This window comes from Gobius niger, assembly GCF_951799975.1.
Source record: "Gobius niger genome assembly, chromosome: 11".
NCBI lineage: Eukaryota > Metazoa > Chordata > Actinopteri > Gobiiformes > Gobiidae > Gobius > Gobius niger.
The window spans coordinates 30,308,863-30,327,018 of record NC_136862.1 but is presented as its reverse complement, the minus strand read 5'-3'; the positions used below and the strand labels follow the sequence as shown (position 1 = coordinate 30,327,018).

Here is an 18,156-nt window from a genome sequence, read left to right as displayed (position 1 = left end):
GTGGGTGCCATGCGGGCTTCGTATGAAGTTTACAAGAACTGCGTACGATGTGTACGCTGTGCATTTGTCTCAGAGATGACTCGGTTATTGGATACAGACTCACAACTCGCAAACGACGTACACGACATGTACAGAGGACGTCGGAGATATCTGAACGTGCGTTGGCCGCACTAATGGCGACACACGAAGGCCTCAAGTGCGACGTACGGAAAAGTTTCATACAAAACGTCTGAAAGACGTACGCTGGCCGTACAGACGACTCACAAACACGTACAGTGTTCTTGCAACCTGAAAAACACGTAAGCCCTCGTAGACTTTGTTTGACATGTCAAAGAACCTCTGCGGCGAGTCTCCGTGCGCTCTCCGTGCGCTCTCCGTGCGCTCTCCGTGCACTCTCCGTGCGCGCTTATTGCGCGTAGCCCATAGCTGTGAGCACAGCTCGCTGTTATTTGTTATATGAATGACCTTGTTAAAAATCCATGTTTTTGTTTTTTAATGTGGATTGAGCATTACGACCTGCAGTCTGAACGCAGCCTTAGTGGTTAATGTTAGTGTTTAGTTCAGGGAGTCTGCACGGGCTGAAGGAAGTCGTCCGTAATGTGGTGATTAAAGCCACTGTCATTTAGGCAGGATTTGTCTGGCAGGTCAAAGCAGAGGTGAAAGAAAAACCGTCAATCTTTGGCGTAAAACATTTTGATATTATTTTATCACTTAAAATGTTTGTATTGACTATGACTGATTTGACTGAATGTGACACAAGGCTAGTCTTTTGCAGACTCTTGTTCTCCGAGGAGGATACACCTTTGTGAACAATTGTTTTTTGCAATTTGACTGTTCTGATACCAATTCCGCTATGATTGCTAGTACTAAATTATATAGCTTTTTAGAATTCTCCTTTGATTGTTCTCACAGGTGTTTGACATAGACGCCATCGTCCTTGACTTTCAGCAAAAATAAGTCCTTATCAGTATTTTGTACACAGCGTAACGATAACCCACTATGACTAGTTAACCTGTCCAACTTTGCCAATTCCACGAGGGCTGTGAGTGACTTCCTTTGTTTTTCTCAGGTACCAGTAACATACTTGGTTTAATGCACAGCTACCTTTTCTGCGTCTATGCTTCATTATTCTAGAACAATGATACTCAAGTTAGTGTTCACAACTGATTTCCCTGAATGCTTACAAATGTTGTACAGCAATACTTCAGCGCTTGATGTTTCCCAGGATAATGAAACATTAAATTCAAGTGTCCCTTTTGCCCACGGTCCGTAATCCAACAGTTGCTGCAGGAGCTGTCGATGTCGTTTGTACTTGTCTTTGGTCCACTGAGTCACAAACGACGGCAGTATTGATACAAACCACTCACCTCCAAAGTCTGGCCGTGGGCAGAAGACTTGGCCCAGAAAACACAGACGCGTCAAACAAGATTGTAAATTGGACATCTCTAATCAAAGTTGGGATAATATTTGGATGAACGATCTTATTTTCATATTGATTCATTATTAGTTCTTACTTCTGCAGTAAGGTCTGGAGCGTTTTGGCTAGGACTGGTTCGCTAAAGGAGGAGCGACACGACTATGCACTTATTTGAATGAAGGAGAAATTCAGTCGGGCAAACGCAACAAGCCAAATGTTTAGCACTACAAAGTTAGCTTAATAACAACCATTTCTGGGCGGGGACTGCTTCGACAATAAAACGATGCATTTCATGTTTGGAAACCGTTTACAAAGACTCTAACCCACTAGTTAAGTCATTACATTGCACTGATGAGTTGTTAAAATATTGTACAGTGGGGCAGAGGGGTCATATAGACATTTAAATGTTAGACAAATCAACATGGAGACTCTCAGGGAAAGTTTGGATGCATGCGTTATTGCGTTATTGCGTTTAGCCGGAGAAGGTTGTTTCAGAGCGAGCGGTTCAAAGGAAAAGGAGAAATCCTACGAACCTGACACTGATGTCATTCGCCGTAGCGTGCGCCATCCGGTAAGAAAGCAGAGCTCACATAAACAAATCTGATAAGTTGGCGCTTGCATCACGAATGAATAAAAGGCTTGTCACCATTCAGTGTTAATCAGCTATCCATCATTTCCGGAAAGAAATCAGTAAAAACTTGTGAATTACTGACATTGCTGATCCTGTGGGAATGCACATAAACACTACCTGACGTCCTGGCCGGGGGTCATTTCAGTTTTAATGATGTCTCCAGGTAGTCCTGTGTGAATATGGCTGTAATAAAGACGGAAAAAACAAAATTTTATTCAGAAAATGTGGCCCTAAAAATGCAGGAAATTGTGTTTAAAGGGGCTAGATGCAAGTTAGCCATTATATAGATACAGACAGCATCTCTGGAATCGCCCATATATGGTCATGTTTGAAAACAGTTGAGGGGGAAAACAATTTTGAAAAAATGTAAATTTTCTCTAATTATTCAAAAACTACTGTAACAAATGCTGAATGCTGAATATAGTTTTCTACTAAATAAAGGGGAGGAGCAAAGTGGTTCAACAGCCCATAGATACATGAATAACGGAGAATGCTAACTTGATGCTACATGTTAGCATCGGGCTAATGCTAACGGTTAGCTAGCGCTAGCTACAACTGCCGTTTTTTCCCGTCTACTGAACAATCTGCTGTGAGAAAATATCCATATGGGCCCGATTTACTCTTGACTTTATCTATGTGTGATAAATAAGTTCATATTCCACCAGAAAATGGCTAAAAAGAGTGAAAAATTGTGTTTCTCTAAAGATTCTATTTTCCCCCTCGGCGAAGCCACGCCCCCTTTTATGACGAGATGCCGTCTGTATCTATACTGCCACCTCAGGTCATGCGTGTAACTGCAGCTTCTATATTAAGCTCGTCCATGACGGCACTTAGGACCCAAAGTAACACCTTTCTGAGTGACAGTGCAGGATTTTAGAGGCAGTTGTGGTGAACAGGTCTGGGCTCATTCTACACCTTAGGACATTGTTGGAACATGAAGGGGGAGGAAAATACTTAGTTTTAACATTTTTAAACTCCCTATAGTCACTTTAAGAGGGGTCTAAATCGGATGTCGGGCAAACACTGGGAAAAATATTATATAGGGTATGGATTCCAATTTCCTAATATCCGATACGGGACTGTTTGGCTCACTGTTTTAAAAACACAACTTTCACCAACTAAATCTACAATATGGGTCATGCTGTGTCTCATTTTGAAGCTCAGAACCTGGAGAATGTATTTTTGAGTGGTATTTGTTTGAGAGATATAATGGATCTGTAACCACTCCGTTTGCAAGATAAGATATTGATCTCACACTGGAGAAAAGAGGCCATTCACCTTTTCACTCAGTTACTTTTAAGGAAGTCTCTTAGTATCGGTTAATACCTGATATTGGCAGATACTCAAATCCCCGGTATCGGTATCGGAAGCAAAACGCTGGACTGGTGCATCTCTAGCAGTGCCTGAATCTGGGGTCGATGCAGTTGGTCAGGTCAATGTTCAGCCTCATCATGTGGCCAAAGAAAGGGGTCAGTTACAACCTGAATACTGAATGACCCGGTTATTTCATCAATGGATTTCTCCCTGATGACACGGGCATAATCCAAGATGACAACGCAATTTTTTTCAGTGGCCACTTTGTTGTAGCTGATGTTACCTTACTCTTTTAATCTCCATTGCCAGTTATATTGACATGTTTTTGGACAGTGTTAAGTAGGTTGCCATAATTTTACACATTTGGCTCGCGTAACCCGTCCCACTTCTCTTAATATAAACCCATCGACTTCAAACCTGCCTCGTCATGCTCCCTCAGCAGCAGCACAGCCCCGGAGGGAAGAGCGGCGGTAGATTTCAGAAACAGTTCCCTCATTCAAAACCTTTTAAATCATGATCAATTGCTTTTCTTTTTTTTTTGGAAGAAAAGTGTTGCGACAGGGTAAATGTCAGGCTCCCAAGAGAGAACGCTGTGAGAAGGCGCATGAGTTTGTAGGTTAAACAACAGTGACGTCGCAGTAGGAATGAAAAGGGAGCTTTTGTAAACCGAGATTAGGGAGAATGCCTGAAGCAAGATTGTTGCAACTGAGCTACTCCTTTTGTTGGCAAAGGTCAGTGCTGCAAAATCCATAAATGTTTGACGATGCAGCGGCTGAAAATAGCTGCAATACTGTATCGGATTCTGATATTTTACAAGAAAGAACACTAATAGATAAATTGTGTGTTTTTTTGAACAATCTAATTGTAAAATAATAAAGCTGCGGTTCCACATAACACGCTTGTATCTCGCACGCCTCAGTCTAAGTACTCGGGTTTCCACCACAAAAGGTATGGTAGTTGTCGTGGGTGGTGCTCCCACAGGTGCACACGCTGGAATACACATTACTGAAGAGACAACAGAACGGCTTTTGTGAGCCACAATGAGAACAATGTGGACAAATGCTGTCTTCTGGTGGGGTTTAATTATTCAGAGGTGCCAAGGCAAATACTAGAGGAAAGACGCAGCTAAAAGAAAAACTATAAAGGTAAGCAACATGCTAATGTTGTGCTAACACCAGCTAAAGTTCCGCTAACAGCGGCTAAATGCTGCTATCAGCAAAATCCCCTTTTAGAACAGCAGTTTGATGTTGTGAAATATTAAATCCGTATGACCTGTATGTTAATAGTGAGGGCTGTCCTCTCTCTCGTCTATCAGACTCCAGTGTCTGTTCATGACACGTTAGTCTTGGTTCAGCGTGTTTTGGCCACGGCCAGAGGTCGGTCCTTAGAACTTGTGCCTGATCAGACAGGTTTGGCCCTGGCCTGCCAGTGGAAACACCACATTAAGGTTTGGGACTGACCTTGGGCCTTGGCCGAAGCTCGCTGACCTTATCCTAATGTGACGTGAATAATAATACATTTTATTTGTAATGTACTTTACATTTGACACCAAATCTCAAAGTGCTACATTGGACAACAGAATGTGAACAGTCTGCTGGTCTCTGATTGGCCGGAAGAGAGAGGACCCGCCCTCACTAAAACATGCAGGTCATATGGATTTAATATTTCACAACATCATACCGCTGTTGGAAAAGATATTAGCATTTAACTGGCATTAGCATGTAGTGTCCTTTCATAGTTCTCTTTTAGCTGCTTCTTTCCTCTAGCATTTACCTTGGCACAACTAAAACATTCCATAAACTCCACCAAAAGGCATTATTTGTCCACATTGTTCTCATCGTAGCTCACAAAAGCTTTAATCGCCGTTCTGTTTTTCCTTCACTAATGTGTATTCTAAGCGTGCACATCCAGGTAGCACCGCAAACAACTTCTGCGGCCCTTCATAGTGGAAACCCTCACGTACTGAGTAGATACGTGACAAGCAGAGTACTTTGACTATGCCGTACTGAATAGAAGCGTGCTATGTGGAACCGCAGCTTAAGGGATGTTTGTTTACGAAAGGCTCCATGTAAATGCAGCTTTCTTGTTGTTCTTGTAGTGCTGATTGTGTGAGTAAGTATGAAAAAAAAAAACCTAACACTAAATCGGGCGACGGCACCTAATCGGATTGATCATATTCATAAAGAATTTAAATAGCTGACGGCAATTGATTTAATATTGAATTTGGTAGAAGAAGAGTATGCCTGTCACTATCCATTTATCAATCTGTCAACGCTGCGGTGCATACCCCTTTCTCAAGTAGATTAGAGTCAAATAATTGTGCCCCCGAAGGGCTGTCCGCCTTCTGCTCGGATTTGTTGGTGTTGCTGCGACTCCGCTTCGCAGTTTTAAAGTTGTAAAATGTGCAACATGTAAGTTCCTACCGTGGGAAGTCTGCCTCTTGTGTGACCAAACGATGAGGCTGGTTGGACCTACGGTAGTGTTTGGTGGCAGCTGTTTAAATTTAGCTTTGAAATAGCAGACAGTGTTAAAAGAGGTCAGTGTTTGGATTAACCTCATCTGAGAAGTACGTGCACTGTCTGCCGTACTTATGTTGAATTGGCTTGCTCGTAGAATAGTATGCCACATGAACCCATTTGCTGATATTGGGGATAGTGTGTAATCGAGGACCTTAAGCCACATATCGTAGACGAAGTGCGGGCAGTAAACATTTTGGGAGCTTATCCTGGAAGTAATTTTAAGAAGAAACTGATTGCAAATGTCAGAATGTGCTTTTGTTCCCACTGGGATTAACCGATATTACTAATACTTGGCAGAAAGGAGACATTTTCGGGAATTTTAGAATTGTGAAAAGTGAAAGGCAAACATGGCTCGCATTTTGCTGGTTTCACTGCTGTTTTTTATTGGGCCACTGCAGGCTAGGGACACCCACCCAGCCCCGACTGGTGTAAACTAATTTGAACCATTCTGACTTCAAGACAATGGCCATGAAATCAGAAACTAAGTCTTTTCTGGCTCCTGACCAACGTGGCATTAGAGCATTGTGTAGTTTATGCCCCAAAGTGTTTAAACTGAAACACTGTGTACTTTTACTCTCATGGCCTGCCCCAGGCTTCACTTGACTAACCAGATCCAAGGAAGTCAGTAAATTGTACTGTGAAGTACTGTGAAAGGATAATATACATTTTTAATGTTGTTCTAAACAGAGGATCTAAACAGGGTCAGCCTGTGTAAGGAGATATTACGCTAACCTGAAATGAATACTCCAATTTAACAGGTAGGGCTGCAAATTACAATGAAATCAACATCACAGTTTGAATGGAAATGCTTGGCAACAGTGACGTGGCAAAGCGGACACTATTTAGATGCACAACCACAAATAGAATTTCAAATTTAATGGCCCTGGACCAGATTTTTTTTATGACAAAGAATCGATGAAAAAGAAAACCTCTAAGTTAAAATGTCTGTTGTGGTCCAAACTCATGCCTAACTTTAACATCCCAGTTCTTCACAGGGATGAGTTTGTAGCCACATTTTACAACTTGCAAAGCCACTTTCACAGAAATGCTTAAAAACTCGCCTGAGAATTCATGAAAGTGATACAAATGCTTTGTAATTGGATGTATCTGTTTTTTAAACTTTGGATTCTACTGTTGCTACCGATTGGCTAGACACATAAATGCTATTTTTGCAGTGGATAATGGTGGTGTGGCCTTTACAGAATAATTGAATATTGTCAAGAAAAGGGAAGTGGAAATGTCCAAAATAAATCAGAATTGAAACAATATTCAACAACAGCAAATTAAATGTCATAATATAAAAAACAAAGTCAGTTTTTATTTACCAAGAAATAGTTTGAAAAAGTGAGAGCTGAAATGAGCTCTGTGTGAACTGAATCTCCATTTTTGAGCACGAGTTGCAAATCAAATTGTAATCAGGATACTTGGCCGAACAGTCGCAAAAAGATCTTTTTCTATTTCAAACGCTGTTTCCTTGATTTGTTCCTGTTCACTTGTTGACGTCCAGTGATGATGCCTGGCCTCGCGCTCACCGGCTCCCGGCCTGTAAGAAGATTAGAGAGGTGTCGGTTTGGGGTCAAAGTCTCAAAGCCCTTTTTGAATGAGCTGCTTTCACTTCCATAAACTACCGAGATGACCATTAGACACACAATGCAGGAAGCGAAGACGGTTTTAGTAAGACACATTTGAAAATTGGAAGAAAAATTGTTGTATGGTCGAAAAAGTCACTGTATAGGGCTAGGTACTGTTACTTTTTTTATTTTTTATTTTTTTTTATACCGGTACTTTAATGATACCGATACCTGAACGATACTTTTTCCGATACCTAAATATTTGTCTTCTAGAACCAGAAAACAGAACAATAGTGTTTTGAAGATCTGCAAATTCACAACATCGGGTTCATCTCCAATGTGAAGAAATGTGTGCAAAATAAGGGAAACATTGGGAGGAAATTGGGAGAAATTGTGACAAAAATAAGGAATGATTGTGTTAAAGTCTGGGAGTCTGGAAAACAAGAGACTATTGGGGCAAAAAATAAGAAAATAATGTGTTAAAAAAAAAAAAAGGGGGAAAAAATAACAAAACATTTTCTTCGAGCTGTAACAACCAAGTCACTTCCTTTAATGCTGTCCTTGGATCTAAATATTTTTTTTCCCGATACCAGTAGTAGCAAAATGCTGATTTATGAATATAGTTTTCTACTAAATAAAGATACAAAGACATGGATAGGAGCAAAAGCCTTGTGGGCTTTTGCTCCTATCCATGTCTTTGTATCTTACATACATAAATAATGGAGAATGCTAGAGTGCTAATGCTAACGCTAGCTAGTGCTAGCTACGACTGCTGTTTTTTTGCTTCTACTGAACAATCTTCTGTGAATAAACATCCATACGGACCCGATTTAGACTTGACTTTATTTGTATGTGATAAATAAGTTAATATTTCACCTGAAAATTGCTAAAAACGGTTTCCCAGAAGCTTCTATTTTCCCCCTCTTTGAGTCCACGCCCCCTTCTCTGACGCGATGCCGTCTGTATCTATCGTTTAACCGTGCCTGGCCCCTAACTGTGCAATGTTGCTCTGTGTTTCCCACGTTCATACCTCAACGTCTGCATCTTTTGTCTCGACAGAACCGACCGGCCCGGCCAAAGTGGTGAAAGCTGGGAACCCGCCCAAGTCCCGACGAGGAGGAAAGGTAAAGCGCCTCTAATCTGTGACTGACGGACGCTTCCAACCAATCACGGTCCACGGTCCAGCGTAAACTCCTCTAAAGGCCTTGTCCATTCAGTTTTTCTGTTTTCCCCAGGTTGGAGACTTTGGTGACACTAACAGTTGGCCAACACCGGGAGAAATGGCGACGAAAGACACTCAGGTAACAGTTTAGTCCTATGGGTATTATACCTAGTTTACAGATTTCCTTCCCCCCCTGATTCCTATGCTCTCACCAAACCATAACCAGGCAGAGCTCTCCTTCAGAACCTATGTGGGAGTTCGAGCGCACAAGGTATCAATTAAACAAAACGTTGTCATTAGAAGAAGACCTTACTTCCTGAATTAAGCTGAAATCGACCAATCGGTAAGCGCCTGACATTATCCCAGCGCCTCGATTGGTTGTTCAGTTTGATTGATGACCGTGTAGCTGTCGAGAATGCGAGCTAGTCGTCTGTAATAGATGTTTTAGAGGTTGTGATTACCCAGGAGCTAAACGGCACATCCACCACCACCAGAGCCGTCTGCCAGAGAGACATTAGATTCAACGGCTTCATAGTGCGCAGTTTACTGTTCAAAGAGGAGGAGGAGGAGAGAGAATAGAAAGTGCCACATTTACCCTATAAATAACAACCTTTTATTTACTTTTATTCCACTAAGGAATGCAGAAGTTGGCGTTGTGGGTCATTGTTTGCTTTGTGGCTATGTCTAAAATGTTTTCTGCTCTCAACTAAGTATACTGTCTAGATTTAGTTCTATGAATCAAAGTATTTTCTGTGCTGAGATATTGTTTTGAAATGGTATTGAAATCAGTCTTTTTTTGTAACTATTTACAAAATGCATTAAAGCCATAATATGCGTTTAGATTATTCTCCTTCCAAAAGACATCAAATCCATAGCTTATTCATGTAAATCTAAAGCAGGGATTTGGCACGGATTCCTCAGTTTTGAGTTTTCCGTGTTTGTCCCAATGGTCACGTGACCGAAGCCACATGACCGCTCAGATTCTTGGGTGATTAGCTCGTGTTTAGCCTCTTTATGGCCATTATTTGACCTGCGGCGCGGAGCTCGGGGCATGTGCAGTCTTGAGCGTTTGTCCTGCGTGACTGACACGCGTCCTGCTCAGAAAGAACTGCTGTCTCGGCTTGTTTGCTACGGAACATTTACGCTCGGCGAGCCATGAAACCCTACACGACTACACCCTAGCCCTCACCCCGACCACTCGCTACAACTCCAGTTAGCCGTCTCACATGAACGCCGGTCAGCTCTCTCCCTCTTACGTCTGTAAACGGAGCACAAAACGACTTTGACTCATTATCCCTCTTCCTTTATCACCTGTCACTCTCAGGTAACTCAAACCCCCTCCTCGCTCTTGTCACCACGAGCACAGCAAAGTCCCGTTACTGCCCCGCCCCCCGCAACTTCAATCTTTCTCTGATTTACATGACAGAAGGGCTGACTAGTTAGCTTCTCATGTGGAAGAAAAAAAGTTTATTTGTGCATATTTGACCATATAGTAATCCTGCGGCTGTGTGAGTGGTCAACATGGTGTCTTTACTTTTCTTCACGGAGGCCCCTACAATGCTCCAGGATTATTTTTTTCCCTAGGTGTTCTGCTGAGAGGCTCCGTCAGCAGTGAAAACCTTCCAAAAATTGATCGCGTCCTAAAGACCACTGTGATGGAAAATAAAGGCGCCATGCTGACCACTCATACAGCCCCCTGGGTCACTACAAGGTCAAATATGCACAAATATCAACTTCTTTGTTACATAGCCAAACCTGTAAGTATTATGGCTCAATAATTTAGTCACCGCAGTAATCTCCTTTTAACCTCTTCACTCCCGCCTGAACCGAGAGGATCTTTTTCCACACGTCATCAGATTTTTTTTTCCATCATTTTTTTGTTGGGTATTCAGCTCATTTTTGTGACTTTTTTGTCATTTTTTGTCAATTTTTTATCACATTTTTGTCATGTTTTTGTCACATTTTTGTCATTTTTTTGTCACATTTTTGTCATTTTGTCGTCTATTTTTATCAATTTTTTGTAATTTTTTGTCACTTTTTTTTTGTCGAATTTTTATCACATTTGTGTCATATTTTTGTAATTTTTTTGTAATTTTTTTTGTCAATTTTTATCACATTTTTGTCATTTTTTCATCGATTGTTTAATCAAATTTTTGTAATTTTTTCTCACATTTTTTTTTGTCGAATTTTTATCACATTTGTGTCATATTTTTGTAATTTTTTTGTCACATTTTGTAACATTTTTTGGTCATTTTCGTCACATTTTGGTCATTTTTTCGTCAATTTTTTGTCAATTTCTTGTGACATTTTTTGACATTTTTGCCACTTTTTCATAAATTTTTTTGTCATTTTTTTGTCACATTTCCATCATTGTTTTGTCTCAGTTTTGTTGCTATTTTCACAGCTTTTTTCCAGAAGCTTTTGGACTCGGGTAAAGCCAAACTGGAGAAAATGTGCTCTGTTCAGGTTCAGGGGGGAGTTAAGGGGTTAAGTTCCTTCCTAAGGACCTTCCTCTGGAGTCGCACACGTTTTTATAAAGGTCTAGACAAGAAGGATGGATGGGTAACCGTATGGCAGCAACAAGTTTGAATGTATTTTTAAAGCACCTCCAGTCGGTGTTATTGCTGTGGAGCTAAGCGTAGTATTAGCCGTGATCTCCGCCTGCCCCAGGGCCAGACTCTAGTCAAAATCAGCGGGAGTGCGCATGCAAATTATATTGTCTACAGGGGTATTGAAATTTACACCGGGGTCAAAATGACCTGATAAGCCATTCACACTCCTGCCCCGCCCACGCAGCAGCAACAGGAGGCGGAGAAGCGAGGATTTCAGCGCGGGACGCTAAACACATCAGGGTCGCGCTTAGCATTTTCTGTGTTATCTGTAAAGCAGTCATTCACGGTGTTCCTCGAGGCACGGACCAAGCTCTTCCCACTTTACCGCTTCTTTTTGTATTTGTAAATTAAGTTATTTTACCATTTACTCCACCACTGCTTTAGCAAATGCTGAGTTATGGACGTTCAGTATAGTTTTTCACCAAAAAAAGATACTCAGTGAAGGACAAAGTGGTTCAACAGCCCAGATTGTAACATTAGCTTAATGCTACATGCTAACGCTAGCTGTGAGTGCAGTTTGCTGTGTTAAAACAGCCATATGGACCCGATTCTGACTTGACTTTATGTGAGGTAAATATTATGTTCATAGTCGGGCAGAAAACGGAAAAAAATTATTTCCATAACAGAATGACTTCCCCTCGTCAGGTCACGCCCCCAACATGACTCGTGGCCGTATCTCTTGTATCTCTTGAGGTTGTGCCCGGAGTTTAAATGTTTAGATGCACTCTATTCCTAATCATGGTGGTTCATAACATACTTCCACCTCATTTATTTAAAAGGTTGCCCCACCGTCCACCTCTGAACACGACCCGGCTCACCTCGTCACCTATTTTAGGCCGAAATGTGTGTCACGTCACCGGAGACTGAATAATCCACTGGCTCCTGGTGGAGGGGGGAGGAGGGCGGGGGCCAAGCCTGGGAAGGGATGTCCTTTTAGGGGTCCCCTTTGATAACGCTACCCTGAATGCTGGAGCAGAGCGGGAGCTATTTATAGAGCACGGCTACTGACAGTGAGAGATGGTTTTCTCTGGATCGAATGGGATACGAATATTGAATTCATAGAGGACAAATCGACATACATTTAGCAGATTGTGTCCTGTTTTAGCCCTCCCCCAAACGGTGGGGGAGGGCTAAAACAGGACACAATCTCCTAAATTTCATGTGTTAGAGGTCCAATGTATCGACTGGCCGATATTTGGGTATTTTACAATAGCGGTCCATCTAGTGCCGCTCAAAGCCGATATCTCCCGGACCGAAAGTGATAAAGACGTCCCGTGTTTTTGCATCTGAAAGGCTTTAAAACGAGTCCCCCCACAACTTTCTAGGCCTCAGGGGAACGGAGAAACATTGAGATGAAGACAGGTTAGCTACAAGTTTCACTAAAGGGACATGCTGCTTGTCATTTTGAAGCACAGAACCTGAATATTTCAATCTCTGAGTTAGTTTTAACTACCGCAATCGCCGCGAAAAATGCCTTGGCTAGCAACAGTATTGCTAATGCTAACGACAGCGTCCTAATGCAAACGCCAGCTAATCAAAGCTGGGACAGAAACTATGATTGAATCACCTAAAGTAATACAATCAAATTGGCCGCCAAGTAGCTTAGTGACATCACACACAATAATGAGCTACTTCCAGGCCAAACTGTCGAGAACTCCATAGACAAACACTGCAAAATCCACAGTTTCTCTGAATCCTCTGCTGAAACAACAACAGATAAAAGTCCCAAAACTGTTATTAGATTATTAGAATAATCACAAAATGAAGATATTTTATATATGTATGTATATATATCCTTCATCGTGTATGGAAAAATGGACAATTAATATTAGAAAAGCATAACTAAATCCAGAGTACATGTGATATTTCTTTGTGATCTGATGTTTAAAAAGAGCCTTTCTCTACAGCAGGTTAAAATCAATTAAATCCCATTATAGTGAATGAGGCTAAAGCATCATCACTTAACAAATAAAGTAAAAGTATATATATAAAAAAGTACAAACCCATTCTATGATGGTAACTGTCAAACTGCAGGTTTAGGTTTTGGCTCAAATCTTTCATTACTGGGACAATCTACATGGAAATAGTTTCAAAGTTCAATGTCTTCTCTATCAGCACGTAAAAACCAAGGCCCTATTATTTTCTCCGAAGGGTCCAAAAGTGGCGACAATTTTCAGAAACGTTGGTCAGTTATTGAAGGTACAAAATTTGTAAATTTCTGTTTTGGAGATTTCATTAAACTATAGGCTCTTTAGAATATTGTCACGTGAACACAATATCCCATTGAATGAATAGAGCCTATGGTTGTGTGTTATGGGAGTTGGAGCTACTGCTATATTGGAGTTATTGTTCACATAAAAGCTCACAGGAGTGGCTTTTATTTACTTTCTTAAATATGATTTCAAAGCTAATGATGGTATATGGGCCAGTGCGTAGTTAACGCAACATTAAAATCATAATGCTGTACGTAATCCTGGGTTCTACTGAAGAGTATGGATTAAATACTTTGAGAACAGCCCTGAACAGCCAGACTTTGAGGGAGGAGTGTAGACTGTAGACACTTTGCTTTGTGTTGAGTTTAGTTGAAGTACCAAAGTCTTCTTTTAGCCTTTTAGTCAAGTTTGTATGTATTTTTAGGTCATCAAATATTTAGCTTTGAAGTATCATTTCTGCAGCTATTAATATGAGTCGAGTTACATAACATTTGAAACTATAAATACCCAAGTGAACAGGCCAAATCTCACTGTACTATATACTATAGGAATTCATTCTGCCCAAGTGGTGAAGCCAAATGCTCAGCCTGGTATTATCTTCAGCAACATATTTGGTCGACGTTTGATTGAGCTTGAGCTTCACTCTTCTTCCCATCAGTTCCCATGTTTACTGTCACTCCTGTTCATTTCCTCATACTGTGGTGTCTGTGTCCATCTCATTGTGCTGTGTCTAAACTGCTGTTCCTCCTCTGTTCAGATGGAGGCAGTGTCGAGCCCCGCCACTGTCAGGCAGGTCAGAGACTCGTGGAGATCGGCCGTAAGTTCAAACCGGCTGCAAAAATCAATTCGAAAATACTAATATTAATGGTGAAATACTAAGCTTAAAAACATCATGCACATCAGGCTAATCCTCCAAATGAGAACTCGGGCCCTGAGCTCACTGGTCCCGACGGGTCGTCTCAGGCTTTGTTGGATTGATCAGCTGCAGAAGACTGGGGACTCTTTACTCTAGCTGTGGTTTTTCAATGTTCACCAAGTACAACCTCATAACATGTGCCACCTTCCACGTACAGCCTCATGTCATGTTTCACTTTCCCAGTACCATCTCATGAAATATTTGACCTCTCAAGGACAGTCTCATGAAATATTTGACCTTCCAAGAACAAACTCATAGGATATTTGACCTTCCAAGTACTTTCTCATAAAATGTTTGACCTCCCAAGTACAATCTCATGAAATACTTAACCTTCCAAGAACATATTCATGAAATATTTGACCTTCCAAGTACCTTCTTATAAAATATTTGACATTCCAAGTACCTTCTTATAAAATATTTGACATTCCAAGTACCTTCTTATAAAATATTTGACATTCCAAGTACTTTCTCATAAAATATTTGACCTCCCAAGTACCTTCTCATAAAATATTTGACCTTCCAAGTACTTTCTCATAAAATATTTGACCTTCCAAGTAGGGCTGAAACAACTAATCGATTAATCGACAATTAATCGATTATTGAAATAGTTGTCAACTATTTTAGTAATCGATTAATCGTTTTCTAGTAAACACAGACTTAAAAAGAGCAAAAATTACATGAACGCTTTTTATTTTTGATGGAAACCTACTTTGTTTTTCAAGTTAGGGTAATTTTCAATGTACAAAACTCTACAGTTTTGTACATTGAAAATTTCATAAATATCTGTCTGTGTCTCATCCAATTAATAAAGCAGAATTGGCACTAAGAGCCTCCAAAAACAAGTTTACTCCATCAACATGTCCTCAAGAGATGCCATTTTAGCTTTATGTGATTAAAAAAAATGAAAAAATTAAATTTTCATACACCATTCACAGCCAATCGATTAATCGTAAAAATAATCGGAAGATTAATCGATTACCAAAATAATCGTTAGTTGCAGCCCTGCTTCCAAATACTTTCTCATAAAATATTAAACCTTCCAAGTACTTTGTAACGTGGTTAAAAAAATAGCTCAAAAACGTTTTCATAGTACACACAATTTAAAGTGAATTGTGGCTAAAATGGACTTAAAGCAACATTAAAGCCACACCGTGTAAAATGTAACCACATAAATCTATGAAAACATGAACAGTTAACTTGAGCATAGGTGTTTTTAGTGGAGAAAGTGACCTGAATGAACATGCTTTCCTACTGTGAGCGGGTTCGGCTCTCTCCAGCTCATACTTGAATTTCATAACCCTTTGCAGTAGCATTGTAAGTGTCGAGCTGGTTATTAGGAGCATGTTTGGCATCGCTGACACCGTCTTGCCACAATTATGCTGATCTTGTGACACAGAGAGCGGCTTATAGATTCTTTTGGTGTAGTTTCCTGTACAAGCATTCGTATTAACGTATTATCGTACAGGATTAGAATATGGGGGTCTTTTACAAAGTGAAACACTGTCAAGTCTATTGAAATTTCTTATGCTTTTACATATGACTTGGTTTATAAACTATGTTTGCCATGACAATACGGTCCCCTCATGGCGTGGCATGTTTTCCTGCGAACAGAACCGTCCTGAGTTTGAACTGGCTGCATGGTTTTGGTTTGCGTGGTGTGAGCAGCTGATAGCGGAGCGTTTTGAATAAAAAGCATTTATCAGCTCTGCGCGAGGGGAGATAAACCCGTACCATCCCACAGCAGTGACCAGCCCTCGGTCCCACAGCGAGGGCGGCAACCTTTCAATACAACTACTCTCACTGTACGGAGTCTCAATAGTGATCAAAAACTACCACATATAACCTTGTACTTGAATACACGAGGGAGCGAAGCATCTGTTAAAGTACAAAAACGAGTAGCTTAAAGGCTTGACCGGTACGACAGTCGCTCACTCCCCCTGACTGGTCCAAATCAGGAAACTTTTAATTTTATGACCCAGTTTGATGGGTGGTTAGCTTGACGCCTACGCTTTCCATCCCGGTGGCTCTTGGACGCTCCAGGACCAGTTTTATTTCAGCTTTTTTTTAGGGTTTCTGGTAGGTTTTCTGGATGGAATGTGTGCATAATCATCAGCAGAGAAAACCTACCAGAAACTCGAAAAACAATCGATCCTGAAGCGTTATAGAGGCCAGTGTGATGGAACGCAAAGGTGCCATGCTAACCACCCACACAGCCGCTAAAAGGTCAAATACACACTACTAACAAGCTTCTTTTTCTCTCTGTAATGCACTTTTAAGGTAAGAAATGAGGCAATTGCTTGAAATATTAGCCGGTGAAAAGTGTAACCAAATGTATTACTAAGAGAACTGTATGTCTGTAGAATGATATCACTCATGTAGGAGGTATTGTGTGGTAAAAAGAGAACCATGAGCTCAACCGTCTGTCGGTGATGTCCTCTGCATGGTGAACAGCTGTTAGAGTAACGTGTTTTTTTTTTTTTTTAAGTAATAGAAAGTTTAGTTGACCTTTTGCTCATTTTCCAAATCTTATTTCTCGTTTGTGTGTGCAGCCTCCGAAGCGGTCGACGGCAAAGAGGGAGTCGAAGGAGAAGCGCGAGATCATCGAGGAGAGCAAAGAGAACCTCAAGGCCAAGTCCGACGACTCTGGAGAAGACAAAAACCCAGACGAGGATGGGCAAAGGAATGGGCCCAAGAAGAAAGGTACAAAAGTGAACTTATTTCTTCAATGATATGTCCCTTTAATCCCTCTGTTATGGACTTAGTACTGCAGCACTATGGCCTATATACAGTGGGTTGCACATGTGTCCGCCCCCCTTTAACTTTTCGACATTTTGCCACGCTATGGACCACAAACATAAATACATTTCATTTAAATTATACGTGAAGGACACAAACTAAGTGACACACAATCATGAAGTGAAATTAAATTTATTTTTATAATTTAGAATCTGAAAAATGGGGTTTGCAAAAGTATCTACCCCCTTTCCTCTTAGTGCAACCAATTGCCAGTTTGCCAGAAGACACATGGGGGATATAGCCTAAATGCAAAAATGCACATCACCCTGAAAGCTCCATCCCCACTGTCAAACATGGTGGTGGGAGCATCATGCTCTGGGGGTGCTTTTCTTCAGCAGGGACGAGGAAGATTGTTCAAGTTGATGGATTGAGCCAAATACAGGGCAATCTTGGACGAAAAGATGTTGGAGTCAGCAAAAGACTTGAAACTGGGGCGGAGGTTCACCTTCCAGCAAGAGAATGACCCTAAACATAAAGCCAGGGCAACAATGGTATGGTTGAAAACCAAAAAAAGGCCAAGTCAAAGTCCAGACCTAAATCCTATCAAGAATCTGTGGAAAGATCTGAAAACTGTGGTTCACAAGCGCTGGCTGAGCTTGAGTTGTTTTGGAAAGAAGAACGGGTAAAAAATCCAGTCTCAAGATGTGCAGGGCTGGTAGAGACAAACCCCAACAGACTTACAGCTGTAACTGCAGGAAATGGCGGTTCCACAAAGTATTAACTCAAGGGGGGTGGATACTTTTGCTAACCCCACTTTTCAGTTTTTTATTTATAGTAAAAAAAAAAAAAAGTTCAAAATCATGTATACATTTCATTTCACTGTACGACTGTGTGTCACATAGTGTGTGTCTTTTACATGAAATTTCAATGAAATATATTCATGTTTGTGGCAAAATGTCTAAGTTAAAGGGGGCGGATGTTATGTAACCCACTGTGAAGCATCTGTACAAGCATGTGGAGTCATGAATGCATTAGTGATGATTCACTCCTGTTTTCTGCACGCTG

The 18,156-nt window shown here is 40.9% G+C and overlaps 2 protein-coding genes across 5 annotated transcripts in view; both read left to right on the top strand.

Moving 5' to 3' along the window:
- st6gal1 (ST6 beta-galactosamide alpha-2,6-sialyltranferase 1) overlaps nucleotides 1-18,156 on the top strand; it is a 204,973-nt gene that overhangs the window by 93,247 nt on the left and 93,570 nt on the right. The window lies entirely within an intron of this gene.
- larp1 (La ribonucleoprotein 1, translational regulator) overlaps nucleotides 1-18,156 on the top strand; it is a 48,127-nt gene that overhangs the window by 9,592 nt on the left and 20,379 nt on the right. For 3 of the 4 annotated variants that reach the window (XM_079566310.1, XM_079566312.1, XM_079566311.1), the window contains exons 2-5: nucleotides 8,512-8,576; nucleotides 8,688-8,753; nucleotides 14,197-14,256; nucleotides 16,905-17,055. In XM_079566310.1, the coding sequence (XP_079422436.1) occupies nucleotides 8,512-8,576; nucleotides 8,688-8,753; nucleotides 14,197-14,256; nucleotides 16,905-17,055 (342 nt within the window). The remainder of the gene's footprint in view (nucleotides 1-8,511; nucleotides 8,577-8,687; nucleotides 8,754-14,196; nucleotides 14,257-16,904; nucleotides 17,056-18,156) is intronic. The other variant, XM_079566313.1, reaches the window with a different exon arrangement.